The sequence below is a fragment of the Phaenicophaeus curvirostris genome, chromosome 38 (assembly GCF_032191515.1).
Source record: "Phaenicophaeus curvirostris isolate KB17595 chromosome 38, BPBGC_Pcur_1.0, whole genome shotgun sequence".
NCBI classification, from domain to species: Eukaryota; Metazoa; Chordata; class Aves; order Cuculiformes; family Cuculidae; genus Phaenicophaeus; species Phaenicophaeus curvirostris.
In genome coordinates, this window is record NC_091429.1 from 1,068,012 (window position 1) to 1,084,298 (window position 16,287).

At 67.2% G+C, this 16,287-nt stretch overlaps 3 protein-coding genes across 3 annotated transcripts; 1 reads left to right on the top strand and 2 right to left on the bottom strand.

Moving 5' to 3' along the window:
• The first annotated feature begins 60 nt into the window (after nt 1–60).
• Nucleotides 61–4,827, top strand: LOC138732793 (coatomer subunit zeta-1-like). The gene is given in 10 exon segments (XM_069879463.1): nt 61–123; nt 1,426–1,494; nt 2,245–2,307; nt 2,309–2,327; nt 2,434–2,525; nt 3,091–3,146; nt 3,782–3,859; nt 3,988–4,039; nt 4,162–4,200; nt 4,722–4,827. Coding segments are annotated over 10 exon segments (534 nt in total). The 5' UTR covers nt 61–105; the 3' UTR covers nt 4,770–4,827.
• A 1,515-nt stretch (nt 4,828–6,342) lies between these two features.
• LOC138732774 (zinc finger protein 385A-like) lies at nt 6,343–12,528 on the bottom strand. The gene is given in 10 exon segments (XM_069879438.1): nt 6,343–7,201; nt 7,769–7,882; nt 8,443–8,537; nt 8,540–8,608; nt 9,739–9,928; nt 9,931–9,956; nt 10,040–10,169; nt 11,055–11,152; nt 11,869–11,961; nt 12,522–12,528. Coding segments are annotated over 10 exon segments (1,158 nt in total). The 3' UTR covers nt 6,343–6,865.
• A 2,337-nt stretch (nt 12,529–14,865) lies between these two features.
• Nucleotides 14,866–16,276, bottom strand: LOC138732741 (uncharacterized). Its single transcript, XM_069879393.1, has 2 exons — nt 15,450–16,276; nt 14,866–15,373 (listed from the first exon to the last, which is right to left on the bottom strand). The coding sequence occupies exons 1-2, from the start codon at nt 15,925–15,927 to the stop codon at nt 14,901–14,903; spliced, it is 951 nt and encodes a 316-aa protein (XP_069735494.1). The 5' UTR covers nt 15,928–16,276; the 3' UTR covers nt 14,866–14,900.
• Between the last annotated feature and the right edge of the window lie 11 nt (nt 16,277–16,287).

Genomic DNA, 16,287 nt, shown 5'->3' on the forward strand with positions numbered 1-16,287 from the left:
GCCAATCAGAGTGAAGGGGCGTGGCCAAGCGGCGTGATTGACAGGTGAGCGGCCAATCAGCGCCCGGCGCGCTTCCGGCTCCACGTCGGCAGCGGCGAGAGCAAAATGGAGGCGCTGATCCTGGTAGGAGCAAAGGGGGGGGCCGGGGGGAACGGGGGAATGAGGGGGGCCGGGAGGGCGGGGAGGGGGGGTAAATGAGTGAAATGGGGGGGGAGTGGAGGGGGAAGGGGGGTAAATGGGGTAATTTGGGGGTAAATGGGGGTTTGGGAGGGTAAATGGGGGGATTGGGGGGCTGGAGGGGTAGAGGGAGTGAGGAAGGGGGAGGCAGTGGGGGGGTTGGGGGTAAATTGGGGGAGAAGGGGGTAAATTGGGGGTTAATGGGGTAATTTGGGGGTAAGTGGGGGGTTTGGGAGGGTAAATGGGGGGATTGGGGGGCTGAGAGGACAGAGGGAGGGAGGAAGGGGGGAGGCAGTGGGGGGGCTGGGGGTAAATTGGGGTAGAATGGGGTAAATGGGGGTAGTTTGGGGGTAAATGGGGCTTTGGGAGGGTAAATGGGGGGATTGAGGGGCTGAGGGGGGAGAGGGAGGAGGCAGTGGAGGGAATGGGGGCAAATTGGGGTAGAATGGGGTAATTTGGGGGAAAACGGGGGTTAATGAGGGAAAATGAGTGGAATGGGGGGCTGGGGGGGGAAATGGGGAGGGCCTAGGGGCTGGGGGCAGGGAGGTGGTGAAAGAGGGATAAATGGGGAGGGAATGGGGGTAAAGGGGTGAAATGGGGGGGTAAATGAGGGGAGAAGAGGTAAATCGGGGGGGATGGGGCAAATTGGGGTAACTTGGGGGTAAATTGGGGGGGCAATGGGGGTGAATGGGGGGGGGGGGCTGGCTGGGGGTGACGGTGGTGGCCAGCCGTGGCTGTCAGTGGCCACGAGTGGCTGGTGGTGGCCTCAGTGGCTGCGAGTGGTCATCGGTCGCCTCAGAGTGACCGTCAGTGGCTGGTGGTGGCCTTGGTGGCTGTCGATGGCCGGTGGTGGCCTCGGTGGCCAGTGGTGGCAGTGGTGGCTGTTGGTGGCTGGCAGCGCCGGGGCTGGGTTCTGTCCTACACTCCGGCTGTGGCTACGGGGCAGTCAGTGCATCACAGAACTTGGTCCCAGGAGCTCGGGAGCACCCGCATCGATGGGGACACAGGGACAGGGATGGGGACACGGGGACAGGGACACGGGGACCCCCACCCCCACCTGGCTCCGCAGTGACCCTCTCGCCAGGATGGGGAGGGAAAACAGAGCCAAGGTCCTTCCCGGTGTCCTCGGTGCCACCGTGGCGGCATAGGGGTGACACCGGTGGTGTCACGGGGTCACCCTCGCTGGGCTGGGGGTGGCCCTGTCCCCTGAGGGTGGCAGCGGGGGTGACGGTGGCCGTGTCCCCGCAGGAACCGTCGCTCTACACCATCAAAGCCGTCATCATCCTGGACAACGACGGGGACCGGCTCTTCGCCAAGGTGGGGGACAGGGGACAAGGGACAGGGATGGGGACAGGGCTTCAGGGTGGAGTGGGAACAGGGATGGGGACAAGGGATGGGGACAGAGCTCCAGGGAGACGTGGGGACAGGGATGGGGACAGAGCTCCAAGGAGATGTGGGGACAGGGATGGGGACAGAGCTCCAGGGAGATGTGGGGACAGGGATGGGGACAAGGGATGGGGACAGAGCTCCAAGGAGACATGGGGACAGGGATGGGGACAAGGGATGGGGACAGAGCACCAGGGAGATATGGGGGACAGGGACAGCGATGGGGATGGGGATGAGCCCCCAGGGAGATGTGGGGACAGGGATGGGGACAAGGGATGGGGGACAGAGCTCCAGGGAGATGTGGGGACAGGGATGGGGACAAGGGATGAGGACAGAGCTCCAGGGAGATGTGGGGACAGGGATGGGGACAAGGGATGAGGACAGAGCTCCAGGGAGATGTGGGGACAGGGATGGGGACAAGGGATGAGGACAGAGCTCCAAGGAGATGTGGGGACAGGGATGGGGACAAGGGATGGGGACAGAGCTCCAGGGTGATGTGGGGACAGGGATGGGGACAGAGCTCCAGGGGAGGAGTGGGGACAGCACCTCAGAGAGGAGTGGGGACACTGGGTGGCACGGGCAGGGAGATGGGAACTTTTGGTGGCCCGGCGGGGGTGGGGGCTGGAGGTGGAGGTGATGGGGGGCTCCTCGGAGTGTCCCCAAGTGCCACTGTCCCCGCAGTACTACGACGACACCTACCCCAGTGCCAAGGAGCAGAAAGCCTTCGAGAAGAACATCTTCAACAAAAACCCATCGCACCGACAGTGCGTGTGACGGGGACAGGGACCGGCGTGTCCCCTGGGGAGGGGGGTGGCACTGCCCTGGGGACAGCGGGGACACGGGGGGGGTGACACTGTGCTGTCCCTGCAGGTGAGATCGCGCTGTTGGAGGGGCTGACGGTCGTCTACAAGAGCAGCATCGACCTCTACTTCTACGTCATCGGCAGCTCCTACGAGAATGAGGTGACAAGGGACACCGGGGTGGCAGGGGGGGGACACGTGGGGTGGCAGGGGGGACACGTAGGTGGCAGGGGGGACACGTGGCAGGGGAGACATATAGGGTGGCAGGGGGGACACGTGGGGTGGCAGAGGGGACATGTAGAGTGGCAGGAGGGACACCAGGGTGGCAGAGGGGACACGTGGGGTGGCAGGGAGACACTTGGGGTGGCAGAGGGGACACTGAGGTGGCACGAGGGACATGTGCGGGTGGCAGAGGGGACACGTGGGGTGGCAGGGGGGGACACCAGGGTGGCAGGGGGGTCACGTGGGGTGGCGGGAGGGACACAAGGGGGGGCAGGGGGGGACAGCAGGGTGGCGGGGGACATCAGGGTGGTGGGGGACACACACAAGGGATCAGGGGGACGCTGCGGGGTGACATAAGTGGTGGGGGGACACCCAAGGGTGGCACAGGGTGGGGTGGGGGTGGGGATTCCTCTGGGTTGCCAGGGAGGGGACACCAGGCTGGGGGGGCCACCTGGTGCCCCCCTCCTCGCTGGCAGAGCCCCCCCGGTGACGTCCCTGTCCCCAGCTGATGCTCACGGCCGTGCTCAACTGCCTCTTCGACTCCCTCAGCCAGATGCTGCGGTGCGGGGGAGCCGGGGGGGGCACCTATGGCTGGGGCGGGCACCTATGGGTGCTTGGGGGTCAGTTGTGGGCCTGGGGGGGCATTCATGGGTCTGAGGGATTACCTAGAGGGTCCTGGGGGGCTCCCGTGGGTCTTGGGGGGCACCTATGGGTCTGGGGGATGCCCATGGGCAGGGGTGGCATCTGGGGGGGGCCACTGGTGGGTCGGGGGGGCCACCCATGATCCTGCAGGGGAACTTTTGGGCCTTGGGGGGGGCATTTGTGGGTGCTGTGAGGGTGTCTGTGGATCGGGGGGGGGGCACCTATGGGTGCTTGGGGGTCTAAGGGGGGTTATGGGGGGCACCCTTGGGTGTAGGGGGGCACCAATGGGTCTGTTATTGGGGGGGGGGGCACATGGGGGGGCTCCTTTGGGTCTAGGGGGGCACCCGTGGCTCCTGGGAGGAATCTTGGGGGGGCATTTATGGGTCTGGGGGGCTCCCTTGGGTCCTGGGGGGAATTTGGGGGGGCACCCGTGGGTGTTTTGGGGTCACCCTTGGTCCTGGGGGCTGGTGGATGTTGTGGGGGGGGCTTCCTGGGTATTGGGGGGCATTCCTGGTGCTGGGAGGGGGGTGCTGAGCTGCCAGGGCCCCCCCCAGGAAGAACGTTGAGAAGCGGGCGCTGCTGGAGAACATGGAGGGGCTCTTCCTGGCTGTGGACGAGATCGTGGATGGGGGGTGAGCGCCCTGTGCCCCCCCCCCGGGCACTAACCCCCCCCCTCCCCCGCCAGGGACCCCCCCAATCCCTCTCCCTGACATTTTGGGGGGGCTCTGGGTGCTGAATGTCTCTGTGTCCCCCCCGCCAGTGTCGTCCTGGAGAGCGACCCCCAGCAAGTTGTTCATCGCGTGGCCGTGCGGGTACGGGGGGGTCAGGGGGGGCACGGGGTGGGGGGGGGGTCAGGGATGGAGGGGGGGTGCGATGGGGGAGGGGGGACATGGGGTGTCCCCCCCCTCCCCAACCCCCGCTTTGCTCTGTGCAGGGCGAGGATGTCCCCCTCACCGAGCAGACGGTGTCACAGGTATGGATGGGCCCCCCCCCCGAGGACCCCCAACCACCCCCTGGACCCCCCCCCCGGGACCCCAACCACCCCCCCCAGACCCTCCTGGGTCCCCAACCACCCCCTCAGACACCCCCGGACCCCCCCGGGACCCCAACCACCCCCTCAGACCCCACCACGGGGACCCCAACCACCCCCTCAGACCCCCTCCTGCGACCCCAACCACCCCTCAGCCGCCCTGGGGACCCCAACCACCCCCTCAGACCCCCCTGGGATCCCCCCCCAGACCCCCCTGAAAATCATGAGACACCTCTGACCCCCCCCCCGATCCCTTGAACCCCCCCCAACCTCTAACCCCCCCGCCACCTCGAGCCTTCCAACCCCTCTTAGACCCCCCAACCCCCTCCAAAGACTCCTTGGATGCCCCCGACCCCCCCAAATTCCTGGGACCCCCCTGCTCCTCCGCCCCCCAGCACCCCTGGGTGCCCTGGGACCCCCCCCAAAGACTCCCATGTCCCCCCATTTGTGCCCCCCCCCCGCAGGTGCTGCAGTCGGCGAAGGAGCAGATCAAGTGGTCGTTGCTGCGCTAACGCCCCCCCCCAACCCCATCCCGGGACCCCCCAACATGCGAGACCCCCCCCCCCAAAATCCTGTGTCGCCTCCTCTCTGCGCCAAGGGGGGGAGGGGGACACACACATTGGGGGGGGGCACATGTGTGATTGGGGGGAGTCTTGGGTAAATGGGGGGGGTCTGGGGACCCTCTTTGTTGAGGGGGGGGGACACACAGATGTATTGGGGGGGCTGGGGGGGTCCCTTCTTGGTTTGGGGGGGGTCATAGAGGGGTTCTGGGGTTCCTTTTTGGGTGAAGGGGGGGTACACAGGGACACGTAAAGGACATGCAGCCCCCCCGCAAATACAACACAGGCTCAAACCTCGTCCTTTTATTGGGGCAAAGCCGGGGGGGGGGCAGGCAGATGCGGGGGGGTTCAGGGCTCAGGGCCCCCCCCATATTCCTTCCCCCCCCCCCGCTTCTATTGCTTTGTTTGAGTCACAGTATTGGGGAGGGGAAGGGGGGGGCGGGATGGGGGGGGGTCACAGTGCCAAGTGGGGGGGCTGTAGTGATAAGGGGGGGCACAGTGATAGCAGGGGGGGATGATAAAGTGGGGGGGGGGGTGCACAGTGCGAAGTAGGGGGGGTGTAGTGATAAGGGGATGGGGGGGGTGTCTCAGAGAAGGGGGGGGGTCACAGTGATGGATTTGGGGGGCCAGTGCCAAGTGGGGGTGGGGGGCACAGTGATAGCAGGAACGGGGGGTGTAATGAGGATGGGGGGGTCACAGTGCTGAGGGGGGGTCACAGTGCTAGCAGGGCATAAGGATGGGGGGTCACAGTGATGGGTTGGGGGGGCTGTAGTGATAAGGGAGGGGCACAGTGATAGTGGGGGGAGTGATAAGGATGCTGGGGGGGCCACAGTGCTTATGGGGGGGGGGGGGGCATGGGCGCTATTTACAGTGGGGGGGTGCCCCGGCCCCCCCGCATTATTGCAATGGGCTGGGCCCTGGGGGGGGGAGGGGGGGTTGGGGGCCCCCCCGGGCGTGTGCGGGGCACGCGGCCCTCAGTGCAAGAGGTCATGGCTTGGGGGGGCACCCTGGGGGGTAAGGGGGGTCCCTTTTAAAGGGGGGGGGGTGCACCCCATTTTGGGGGGTGTCTCGAGGGGGGAGGACCCTGAGTGGGGGCTCCCTTGAGATGGGGGGGCACCCTCTTTTAGGGGGGGCTCCTTTGAGGGGGGGGCTCCCTTGAGATGGGGGGGGCTACAAGCTTTGAGGGGGGGAACGGGGCTACAAGCTTTGAGGGGGGGAACCCTTATTGGGGGGCGGGCACCTCCTTTTGGGGGGGGGGGTGTCTCAATTTGAGGGGGAGGCCCTGGGTTTGAGGGGGGGGGGCGCTGGGGGGGGTTCCATCCCCCTGAGCCATCACTGATTGCTTCGCAGATCCCTGAGGTGCCGGGAGTGGGGAGCGATGCTGGGGACCCCCCTGGCCCCCCCCCAACCCGAGGTGCTGGGGGGTCCCCGTCCCGCGGGGTTTGTGCAGGGGGGCGGGGGGGGCAGAGCTTTCCTGCCAAAAATCCCAATTCCAGTTAAAAAAGAAATAGCTGAGCTGGGGTTGGGGGGGGAAGCTAAGGGTGGTTGCTAGGGGACGGTTGCTAGGGATGGTCGCCAGGTCCCCTTGTCTGGTTGCTAGGCAACCGTCACTGGGTAGCATCAGCGAGTGATGGGTACCGCTGCTGGGCAGGGTTGCTAGGTAACCGTTGCCAGAAGCGACTGCAGGAGAAGCATCTCCTGGTTGCCAGGCAACCGCTGCTCTGAGGGTTGCTGGGTAACCGTTGCCGGGCAGGATCCTGTTGCCGGGCAGATTGGAGCTGGGCGACCATTGGCGCCTGGTTGCTAGGAAACTGTTGCCAGGGAACCATGCTGGGATGGACGGTGGGTTGGGCCGCAGGGCGGCCGTTGCCAGGCGATGTCTGGGTACCGGTTGCTAGGTAACAGCTGCCGGGTCCTGGGTGATGGTTGGGTACCGGTTGCTAGGTGACAGTTGCCAGGTGATGATTGGGTACCAGGTGATGGTTGCCAGGCGATGGTTGCCGGTAAGAGTACCAGTTGATGGCTGGGTACTGGTTGCTAGGCGACGGTTACTGGGTGATGGTTGGGTACCGGTCCCGGTTGCCAGGTACCGTTTTCTGGATGATGGTTCGGTGCCGGTTGCCAGGCAACGGCTGATGCTTTGGGTACCGGTTGCTGTTCCGGAGCCGCCTCAGTACGGGGAGAAGAGCAGGGGGGCTGTGCGTGGGGCGCAGCGGGCCGGGCGCGGGGCGCAGCAGGGCGGGCGCCAGGGGGGGCCCGGGCAGCAGGGCGGGTGCCGGGGGGCGCAGCAGCGGGGGGGCGGCCATGGCGGCGGCGGCGGCTGCGAGGGCCAGGGGGGGCGGCAGCAGCGCCTTGGGGAGCTCCTTGGGGAACGGCAGCGGCGTCTGGGGGGGGGGCAGAGGGGTGGTCAGCGCCCCGCAGCGCAACCCCCTGCCCCATAGCATATGCTCCCCAGGCACCCCCCCTGCCCCCCAGCCCCATAGCATGCCCCCCAGGCACCCCCCCTGCCCCACAGCGCAACCCCCCGCCCCACAGCGTGCCCCCCAGGCACCCCCCCTGCCCCCCAGCCCCATAGCATGCCCCCCAGGCACTCCCCCTGCCCCACAGCGCAACCCCCTGCCCCATAGCGTGCCCCCCAGGAACGCCCCTGCCCCACAGCGCAACCCCCTGCCCCACAGCGTGCCCCCCAGGCACCCCCCCTGCCCCACAGCGCAACCACCCGCCCCATAACGTGCCCCCCAGGCACCCCCCCTGCCCCACAGCGCAACCACCCGCCCCATAACGTGCCCCCCAGGCACCCCCCTGCCCCACAGCGCAACCCCCCGCCCCACAGCGTGCCCCCCAGGACCCCCTCTATAGGTAACTGCTGCCCCCCAGGATCCCCTTTAGTCACCCCATAATCTCCCCCCAGCCTCATAAAATGCTCCATAGACACCCCGTGACCCCCCCACTCCACAGACACCCCCCCAGCCGTACCAGCTCGGGGGGCTGCGGGGTTTCTTGCGGCCGAGCAGGGGGTTGGGTTTCCCGGCCACCCCGTCCCGGTGCCGGCGGCTCGAGATGTGCTGGAGCGGGGGGGAAAGAAAAATGGGGGGCTGAGAGGGGGCAACAGGGGATCCTGAAGGGTCCCCGAGGCCCAAAGGGGAGGTTTGGAGGGGGCCCGAGGTGTAGTTTGGGGTCCTGGGGGAATATTTGGGGGGGGGGGGGAGGATTTTGGGGGTCCTGGGGATATTTAGGGTCCCCGGGGACGTGTGGATTTTCAGGGTCTCAGGGTGGAGGTTTGAGAGGGACTTCTGGGTCCCTGTGAGGGTTTAGGGTGCTGGAGGGAGGGGGATTTTTGGGGTCCTCAGGGGGATTTTTGCAGTCTGGGGGGGAATTGGAGTCCTAGGATGATTTCTGGTGTCAGGGAGGTCCCAGGGGGGTGATTTTGGAGTCGGGGGGAGGATTTTTGGGGGGTGCCTGAGATGTTTTGGGGTCCCAGAGGGGATTTTTGGGAGTGCCTGAGATGTTTTTGGGTCCCCAGGGGGGATTTTTGAGGGTGCCTGGGGTGTTCAGGGTCCCAGGTGGATTTCTGGGGGTGCCTGGGGTGTTTTGGGGTCCCTGGGTGGATTTTGGGGGGCGGCACCTGCTTGAGCTGCAGCTCGGAGTTGAGGCGCACGTTGCAGATCTGGCAGTGGAAGGCTCGCTCGGGCACCTCGGCCGGGGGGGTCCCCGCAGCCGCCCCCCCCGCGGGAAGGCCCGGATGGGCCCCAGCCCGCTGCGAGCCTCCACCAGCGTCTTGTGCTTCGTCCCTGTGATTTTGGGGGCGGGGGGGGGGTGTCACCCTGGGCCAGGGAACCCCCTTGTCCCCCAGACCCCGCCATGTCCCCCCTAGACCCCTCGAGCCCCCCCATGTCTGCCCTGTCCCCATGTCCCTGTACCCTCCAGCCCCCTCATGTCCCCCCAGCACCTCCCATGTCCCCTAGACCTTATGTCCCCCTCATGTTAACTGTGTCCCCATGTCCCCCAGACCCCATATCCCCCCCAGACTCCTCTCCTCCCCCCATGTCACCTGCATCCCCGTGTCCCCAGACCCCCCTTAGACCCCTCAAACCTCTCTGGTCTCCCAGTCCCCTCTCTTCTCCCCCTGTTACCTGTGTCCCCGTGTCCCCCAGACCCCATAAACCCCCCAGACCCCTCTCTTCCCCCCATGTCACCTGTGTCCCCATGTCCCTGAGCCCCCCAGACCCCCCCATGTCCCCCCAGCACCTCCTATGTCCCCAGACCCCATATCCCCCCCCATGTCTCTCAGACCTGTCTCTTTACTCGTGTCACCTGCGTCCCCATGTCCCTGAGCCCCCCAGACCCCCCCATGGTCCCCCCAGCACCCCCCATGTCCCTCAGACCCCATATCCCCCCGCATGTCTCTCAGACCTGTCTCTTCACTCGTGTCACCTGCGTCCCAATGTCCCCTAGACCCATGTCCCCCCCCAGACCCCTCTCTTCCCCCCATGTCACCTGTGTCCCCGTGCCCCCCAGAACCCCCATGTCCCCCACACCCCTCTCTTCCCCCATGTCCCCCAGACCCCACTGTGTCCCCCAGAGCCCTCTCTTCCCCCATGTCACCTGTGTCCCTGTGCCCCCCAGACCCCCCATGTCCCCCCAGCACCTCCCACGTCCCATGTCCCCCAATGCCCTCTCTTCCCCCATGTCCCCCGTGTCCCCAGATCCCCGTGTCCCCCAGACCCCCCGTGTACCCCCCCAGACCCCTCTCTTCCCCCCATGTCACCTGTTTCCCCATGTCCCCGTGCCCCCCCAGACCCCTCATGTCCCCCAGCAGCACCTCCCACGTCCCCATGTCCCCCACACCCCTCTCTTCCCGTGTCCCCCAGCCCCCCCGTGTCCCCCAGAGCCCCCCCGTGTCCCCCTGTCCCCCCCCCACCTTTGTTGTGCGCCTCCAGCTGGGAGAGGGAGTTGACGGCCACCTTGCAGAGGGCGCAGTACAGCAGCCGCTTGGCCTTCGCCTTCTCCTCCTCCTCCTCCTCCACCTCCTCGCCCCCCACCCCCCGGCCCCCCCCGGGTGCCTCCGCAGTCACAGCCGGGGGGGGCGAGGGGGGGCCGGGGGCTCCGGGGGCTGCGGCGCGGGGGGCTGCTCGCCTGCTGGGACACCAAGAGTTAAGGGGGCACCCCAAGATTTAGGAGTGGGGGGGAGAAAGGGGGAGGGGAGGGGGAATAGGACCCACCTGCGCGATCGGGGGTCTCGGGGGCCGGGGGGGGCTCGGTGGGGTCCCCCCCCCGGCGGGCGCGGGCGGCCTCGAGGCCCTTCAGGCGCCGCGCGTGCCGGTTGCCCTGGTAGTGGGCGGCCGCCTGGCTCTGGGGGGGGGGGCAGGTTAGCTCCCCCCCGTACCCCCAAATGGGCCCCCCCCAACCCCAAATAACCCCCCACATCCAGAGAGCCACCCCCCCACTCAGGGATACCCCCAAACTGAGACCCCTGGGGAGAGCATCAGCACCTCAGGACCCCCAAAACAGACCCCCCCACCTCAGGGAACCCCCAAACAGACCCACAGGGACCTCTTCAGGGACCCCCCCAAAACTGAGACCCCTGGGGAGAGTATCAGCACCCCAGGGAACCCCCAAACAGACACCCACTCTGGGTGTGGGGTGGGGGGGCGCTCTGGGTTTTGGGGGGCGTTGTATCCTGGGTTCTGGGGGGGTGTCCTGAGTGCAGGGGGGTGGCTCTGGATGCTGGGGGGGGGTCCCAGGTATTAGGTGGGGGTTCCTGGGTGCAGGGGTTTTGCTCTGGGTGCTGGGGGGGGTGTCCCTGGTATTGGGGGGCAGGTCTCTGAGTGCAGAGGGGGGGTTCCCAGGTATTGGGGGGGGGTCTCTAGGTGCTGGACGGGTGTCCCAGGTATTGGGGGGCAGGTCTCCGAGTGCAGGGGGGTGGCTCTGGATGCTGGGGGTGGGTCCCAGCTATTAGGGGGGGTCCCTGGGTGCAGAGGGGTGGCTCTAGGTGCTGGACGGGTGTCCCAGGTATTGGGGGGCAGGTCCCTGAGTGCAGGGGGGTGGCTCTGGGTGCTGGGGGGGGGGGTCCCAGGTATTGGGGGGGGGTTCCTGGGTGCAGGGGGGGATGTCCCAGGTATTGGGTGGGGGTCCCTGGGTGCAGAGGGGTTGCTCTGGGTGCTGGTGGGGAGTCCCTGGGATTGGGGGGTGTCCCAGGTATTGGGGGGAGTCCCTGGGTGCTGGGGGGGGCCTCACCTCGGAGTTGAAGCGGATCTGGCAGACGCTGCAGGCGATCACGGGCGCCGGGGTTTGCTCAGCGCCGCCCCCAGCACGGCCTTGGGCACCGGCTCCATCTGGGGGGGGGGGCAGGAGGGTCACATCCTGCCCTGGGGGGGGGCCAGCACCCAAACCCTCCCCATTTCCCCCCCCCCCGCCACCCCCAAACTGCCCCAACACCCCTCAAAGTGCCCCCCACCCCTCAAGCTGCCCAGCACCACTTGGGGGGGGGCTCAGTGGGGCACAGTGGGGTGGGGGGGGCTGTGGGCAGGGCTGGGGTGGGGGTCAGTGCTTTGCTTCCACCCCCCCCGCCCGCCCCGTTCCGTAGCTGCTCAGGAATCTCTCCCTGCCCAAACCCTGGGGAGCAACCGCACCCCACACCCCCGCGCCCCCCCCGCCCCCCATCCCAGCCTTGGGAGGGGGGGGTTCAGGCACTGGGTGGGGGCTGGTGCTTTTGGAGGGGGCTCGGGTGTTTCGGGGGGGGTCCCAGGCTTTGGAGAGGTCCTGGGTGCCATGGAAGGGGGTTTCAGGCACTGGGGGGGGGGGCTCGGGTGCTTTTAGGGGGGGTCACAGGCATTAGGGGGGTCCCAGATGCCATGAGGGTATCTGTCAGGGGAGGGGGTTAGGTGCCATTGGTGGGGGGGGCAGGCATTATGGGGGTCCCAAATGCCATGGGGGGGGGGGGGTCCCGATACTGCAGCGGGGGTGGGATGGAGCTCTTCCCCCTCCTCCCCACAGACACCCCGGTGCCCCCCGAGACCGTGTCGTGTTCCCCCCCCCCCCCAAAACTCACAGGCAGCGGCAGCAACCGCAGGGCGGCCTCGGGCAGGAGGAGGCGCCCGGGGGGGGGCAGCCCCAGCGGGCCGGGGGGCGCAGCATCGCCTGCCTGTTGGGGGGGGGGACACACGGTTAGAAACAGTGACCCCCCCACCCCCCAAATCCTCCCATCCCTCCTTACCTGACACCCCCTCCTAAGTCCCCTAAGTCTGTGTGTCCCCCCCCCCGGCAGGCTATAGGGATGCTGCTTTACCTGCAGCCCCCCCCCATTCCCGTGCCCCCCCCCCCACCTCAGCCAATGGCTCCGCGCAGAACTGGGGCAGAGGCCCCCCAGCCATGCTGCCCCCCCCCCCCATTTCTCCGCTGCTGACACAGCCCCAGCCACGCGTGATTCGTCCCCCCCACTCCCCACTATTACCCCCCCTTGCCCCCCCCGCCCCCCGTTGCACCCCCCTCCTCTCCACCATCCTGCCCCCCCTTCCTCTCTGGGCCCCCACGTTGCTCTCCCCCCCATATTGCCCCCCCCTTTCCCCTTCTCCCCCACAAATCTGCCCCCCGCAATTACCCCCCCTTGCTCTCCCTCTTTCTCCCCCCATTCTGTCCCCCCTTTTCCCTACTCCCCCCTAAATCTACCCCTGTTACCCCCCCATTGCCCCCCCTTGCTCTCACCCCCCATGCTGCCCCCCCTTACCCTGCTCCCCCTCTCTTTCTTGCCCCCCCCAGCCCCTCATTCCTCTCTTGCCCCCCCGGGCCTCCTCCCTTGCTCTCCCCCCTCATTCTGCCCCCCCCTTTTCCTTGATCCCCCACAAATCTACCCCCCATTACCCCCCCTTGCTCTCCCTCTCTCTCCCCCCCATACAGCCCCCCCCTTACCCTGCTCCCCCTCCCTCTCTCGCCCCCCATTCCCCCCTCCCCTCCTCTCCCCCCATTTTACCCCCCACCCCCTCCTACCCCAAGCCTCCCCCCCAACTCTGCCCCCCAGATACCCCCCTTGCTCTCCCTCTCTCTCCCCCCCCCATGCTGCCCCCCCTTACCCTGCTCCCTCCTAGGCCCCCCTTCCTCTCTTGCCCCCCCCGAGCCCCCTCCCTTGCTCTCCCCCCTCATTCTACCCCCCCTTTTCCCTTCTCCCCCCTAAATCTACCCCCCGTTACCCCCCCACTGCCCCCCCTCTCTCTCCCCCCCATGCTGCCCCCCCTTACCCTGCTCCCCCTCTCTCTCTTGCCCCCCCCCCAGCCCCTCATTCCTCTCTTGCCCCCCCCAGGCCCCCTCCCTTGCTCTCCCCCCTCATTCTGCCCCCCCCTTTCCCCTGATCCCCCACAAACCTGCTCCCCATTACCCCCCAGATACCCCCCCTCGCTCTCCTCTCCCTCCCTCCCTCCCCCCGCTGCCCCTCTTACCCTGCTCCCCCTCCCTCTCTCGCCCCCCTCACCCCCCCCCCGCCCCCCATCCCCCATCCCCCTGCCCCCCCCCCCGGGCTCTCACGTGTCCCCGCGCGTCCCCCGTCCCGCGCCCTCGCGCACGCGCGCGCAGCCCCCTCTCTCCCCCCCCCCCCCGCACGTGCCGGGACACGCGTGTGCGGGCGAGCGCTGTTGCCATGGCGACCGCGCCCCCGCCCCGCCCCGCCCCCGCCCCCGCATCGCCCCGGGCTGGGGGGGGATGGAGAGCGCATGCGCGGTGAGACATGGAGCTGGGGGGGGCTATAGGGGATGGGGGGTAGGGGGTCTATAGGAATGGGGGGTCTATGGGGGTGGGGGTGATGGGGGCTTTATAGGTGTGGGGGGTCTGTAGGAGTGGGGGGTCTATAGGGGGTGATGGGTCTATAGGAGTGGGGGGTCTATAGGGGGTGGGGGGTCTATAGGGGTGGGGGGTGATGGGGGGTCTATAGGAGTGGGGGGTCTATAGGGGGTGATGGGGGTCTATAATGGGTGGGGGGGTGATGGGGGGTCTATAGGAGTGGGGGGTCTACAGGGGGTGGGGGGTGATGGGGAGTGATGGGGGGTCTATAGAGTGGAGGGTCTATAGTGGGTGGGGGGTGATGGGGGGTCTGTAGGAGTGGGAGGTCTATAGGGAGTGGGGGGTGATGGGGAGTCTATAGGAGTGGGGGATCTATAGCAGTGGGGGGGTCTATAGTGGCTGGGGGGTGATGGGGGGTCTATAGGAGTGGGGGGTCTATAGGGGTCAGGGGGGTGATGGGGGGTCTATAGGAGTGGGGGGTCTATGGGGGGTGGGGGGTGATGGGGGGGTCTATAGGAGTGTGGGGTCTATAAGAGTGGGGGGTCTATAGGGGGTTGGGGGGGTGATGGGGGTCTATAGGAGTGGGGGGTCTATAGGGGGTGGGGGGGTGATGGAGGGGTCTATGGGGTATGGGGTCTACAGGGGGTGGGGGGTGATGGGGGCTCTATAGGGGGTGATGGGTCTATAAGGGGTGGGGGGTGATGGGGGGTCTATAGGGATGGGTGGTCTATAGGGGTTGTAGGGCGATGGGGGGGCTGTAGCAGTGGAGGGTCTATGGGGGGGATGAGGAGGGTCTATATGGGGTGGGGGGTCCTATAAGGGCTGAGGGGGGGGGCAGGGTGTGTGTGTGGGGATCTATAAGGGTGGGGGGTGGTGCTGGGGGGGGCTGAGGAGAGCTCTGGGGGTGCAGGGCCCCCCCCTTTCAGCCCAGTGGGAGTGAAGGGGGGGGAGCTGAATTATTGATGGGCTCAGCTGCTAATGAGGGCGTAATGGGGCACCCGACACCGGCACACGCGTGTGCAACCGAGCGTGACCCGTGTGCTCCCGGCACTCAGCCTGGCGCACGCCTGCTCCTCCGGGGCCCCTCGCACACGCGTGTGCATCACCAGCCCCCCCTTGCACACGCGTGTGCATCACCAGCCCCCTAGCACACGCGTGTGCCCCTGTGCACACACCTCCTCCCCTTGCACCCCCCCCACCCCCCTTGCACACGCGTGTGCCCCCCCCGCACACTCCTCTGGGTTGGACACATTTATTGGGGGGCCCCTGTCGCCCCCCCATTAAATACAACCGAAGCTGCCCCCCCCACCCCCCCTATAGTGCAATCCCCGCCCCCCCAGGTTGGGGACACCTGTGGGGACACCTGTGGGGACACCTGGGGACAGGGGGGCGCGGGTTCGTGTGTCCCCCCCCAAAAAACTGGGGGCGCGGGGTCAGTGCAAAGTGAGGTGCCCCGCGGTGGTTGGGGGGGGCGGGTGACACCCCGAGTGACACCAAGGGGTGGCACGAAGGGTGACGCCACGAGGAGGTGACGCTGCGGGGCCAGGGGGCACCCCGAGAAGGTGGCACCGTGGGCAGGTGACACTGCAGGCAGGTGACACCGCGAGGGGGGGGACAGTGCAGGTTGGTGACACTGTCACCGTGGTGGCATCGAGGCAGGTGACACCACAGCCAGGTGATATCGTGAGTGTGACAGCACAGCCAGGTGACACCGCGAGGGGGGTGACGTTGTAGACGGGTGACAATGTCACTGTAGGGGCATCGAGGCCGGGTGACACCACAGCCAGGTGACACCAAGAGGGGGTGACAGTGCAGGTGACACCGTCACCGTGGAGGCACCGAGGCCAGGTGGCACACAACCAGGTGACACCAAGAGGGGGTGACATTGTAGATTGGTGACAACGTCACCATAGGGGCCTCGAGCTGGGTGACACCACAGCCAGGTGACACTGTGACCAGATGACACCAGGAGGGGGTGACACCGGGGCACGTGTGTCCCCAGGTCTGTGCCCAGCTGGCACGGTGACGGTTCCAGCGCGGTGGTTGGTGTCCTGGCTGTCACGGTGACATCGGGGTGGTGGGGAACGGTCACAGCAGCAATGCCACCAGCCGTGTCGGTGTCCAGTGTCACCCCGTGTCCCCATCCCGGTGGCCCCCAATGTGGTGACGACACTCCTCGCGGTGGCACCTGGTTTGGTAGCGATGCCAGGCGTGGTGGCACCGTGTGTGGTGACGCTGCCTGTCCTGGTGGCACCCAGCCTGGTGACGATGCCGGGGGTGGTGGCACCCAGCCTGGTGACGATGCCGGGGTGGTGGCACCCAGTTTGGTGATGAAGGTCATCCAGTGGCACCCAGTTTGGTGACAAAGCTCATGGTGGTGGCACCGTGTGTGGTGACACTGCCTGTCCTGGTGGCACCCAGCCTGGTGACGATGCCGGGGTGGTGGCACCCAGCCTGGTGATGATGCTGGGGGTGGTGGCACCCAGTTTGGTGATGATTCTTGTCCTGGTGGCACCCAGTTTGGTGATGAAAGTCATCCCAGTGGCACCCAGTTTGGTGACAAAGCTCATGGTGGTGGCACCCTGTGTGGTGACACTGCCTGTCCTGGTGGCACCCAGCCTGGTGTCGATGCCAGGGTGGTGGCACCCAGTTTGGTGACGAAGGTCATCCCAGTGCCACCCGCTTTGGTGATGAAGGTCAT

Coding starts and splice junctions, on each gene's coding strand:
- LOC138732741 (XM_069879393.1), bottom strand. CDS start 15,927: ATGACCTTCATCACCAAACTGGGTGCCACCACCCCGGCATCGTCACCA. Junction 15,374..15,449: donor TCACCCCCTCTTGGTGTCAC/CTGGTTGTGTGC, acceptor TCTTGGTGTCAC/CTGGCTGTGGTGTCACCCGG.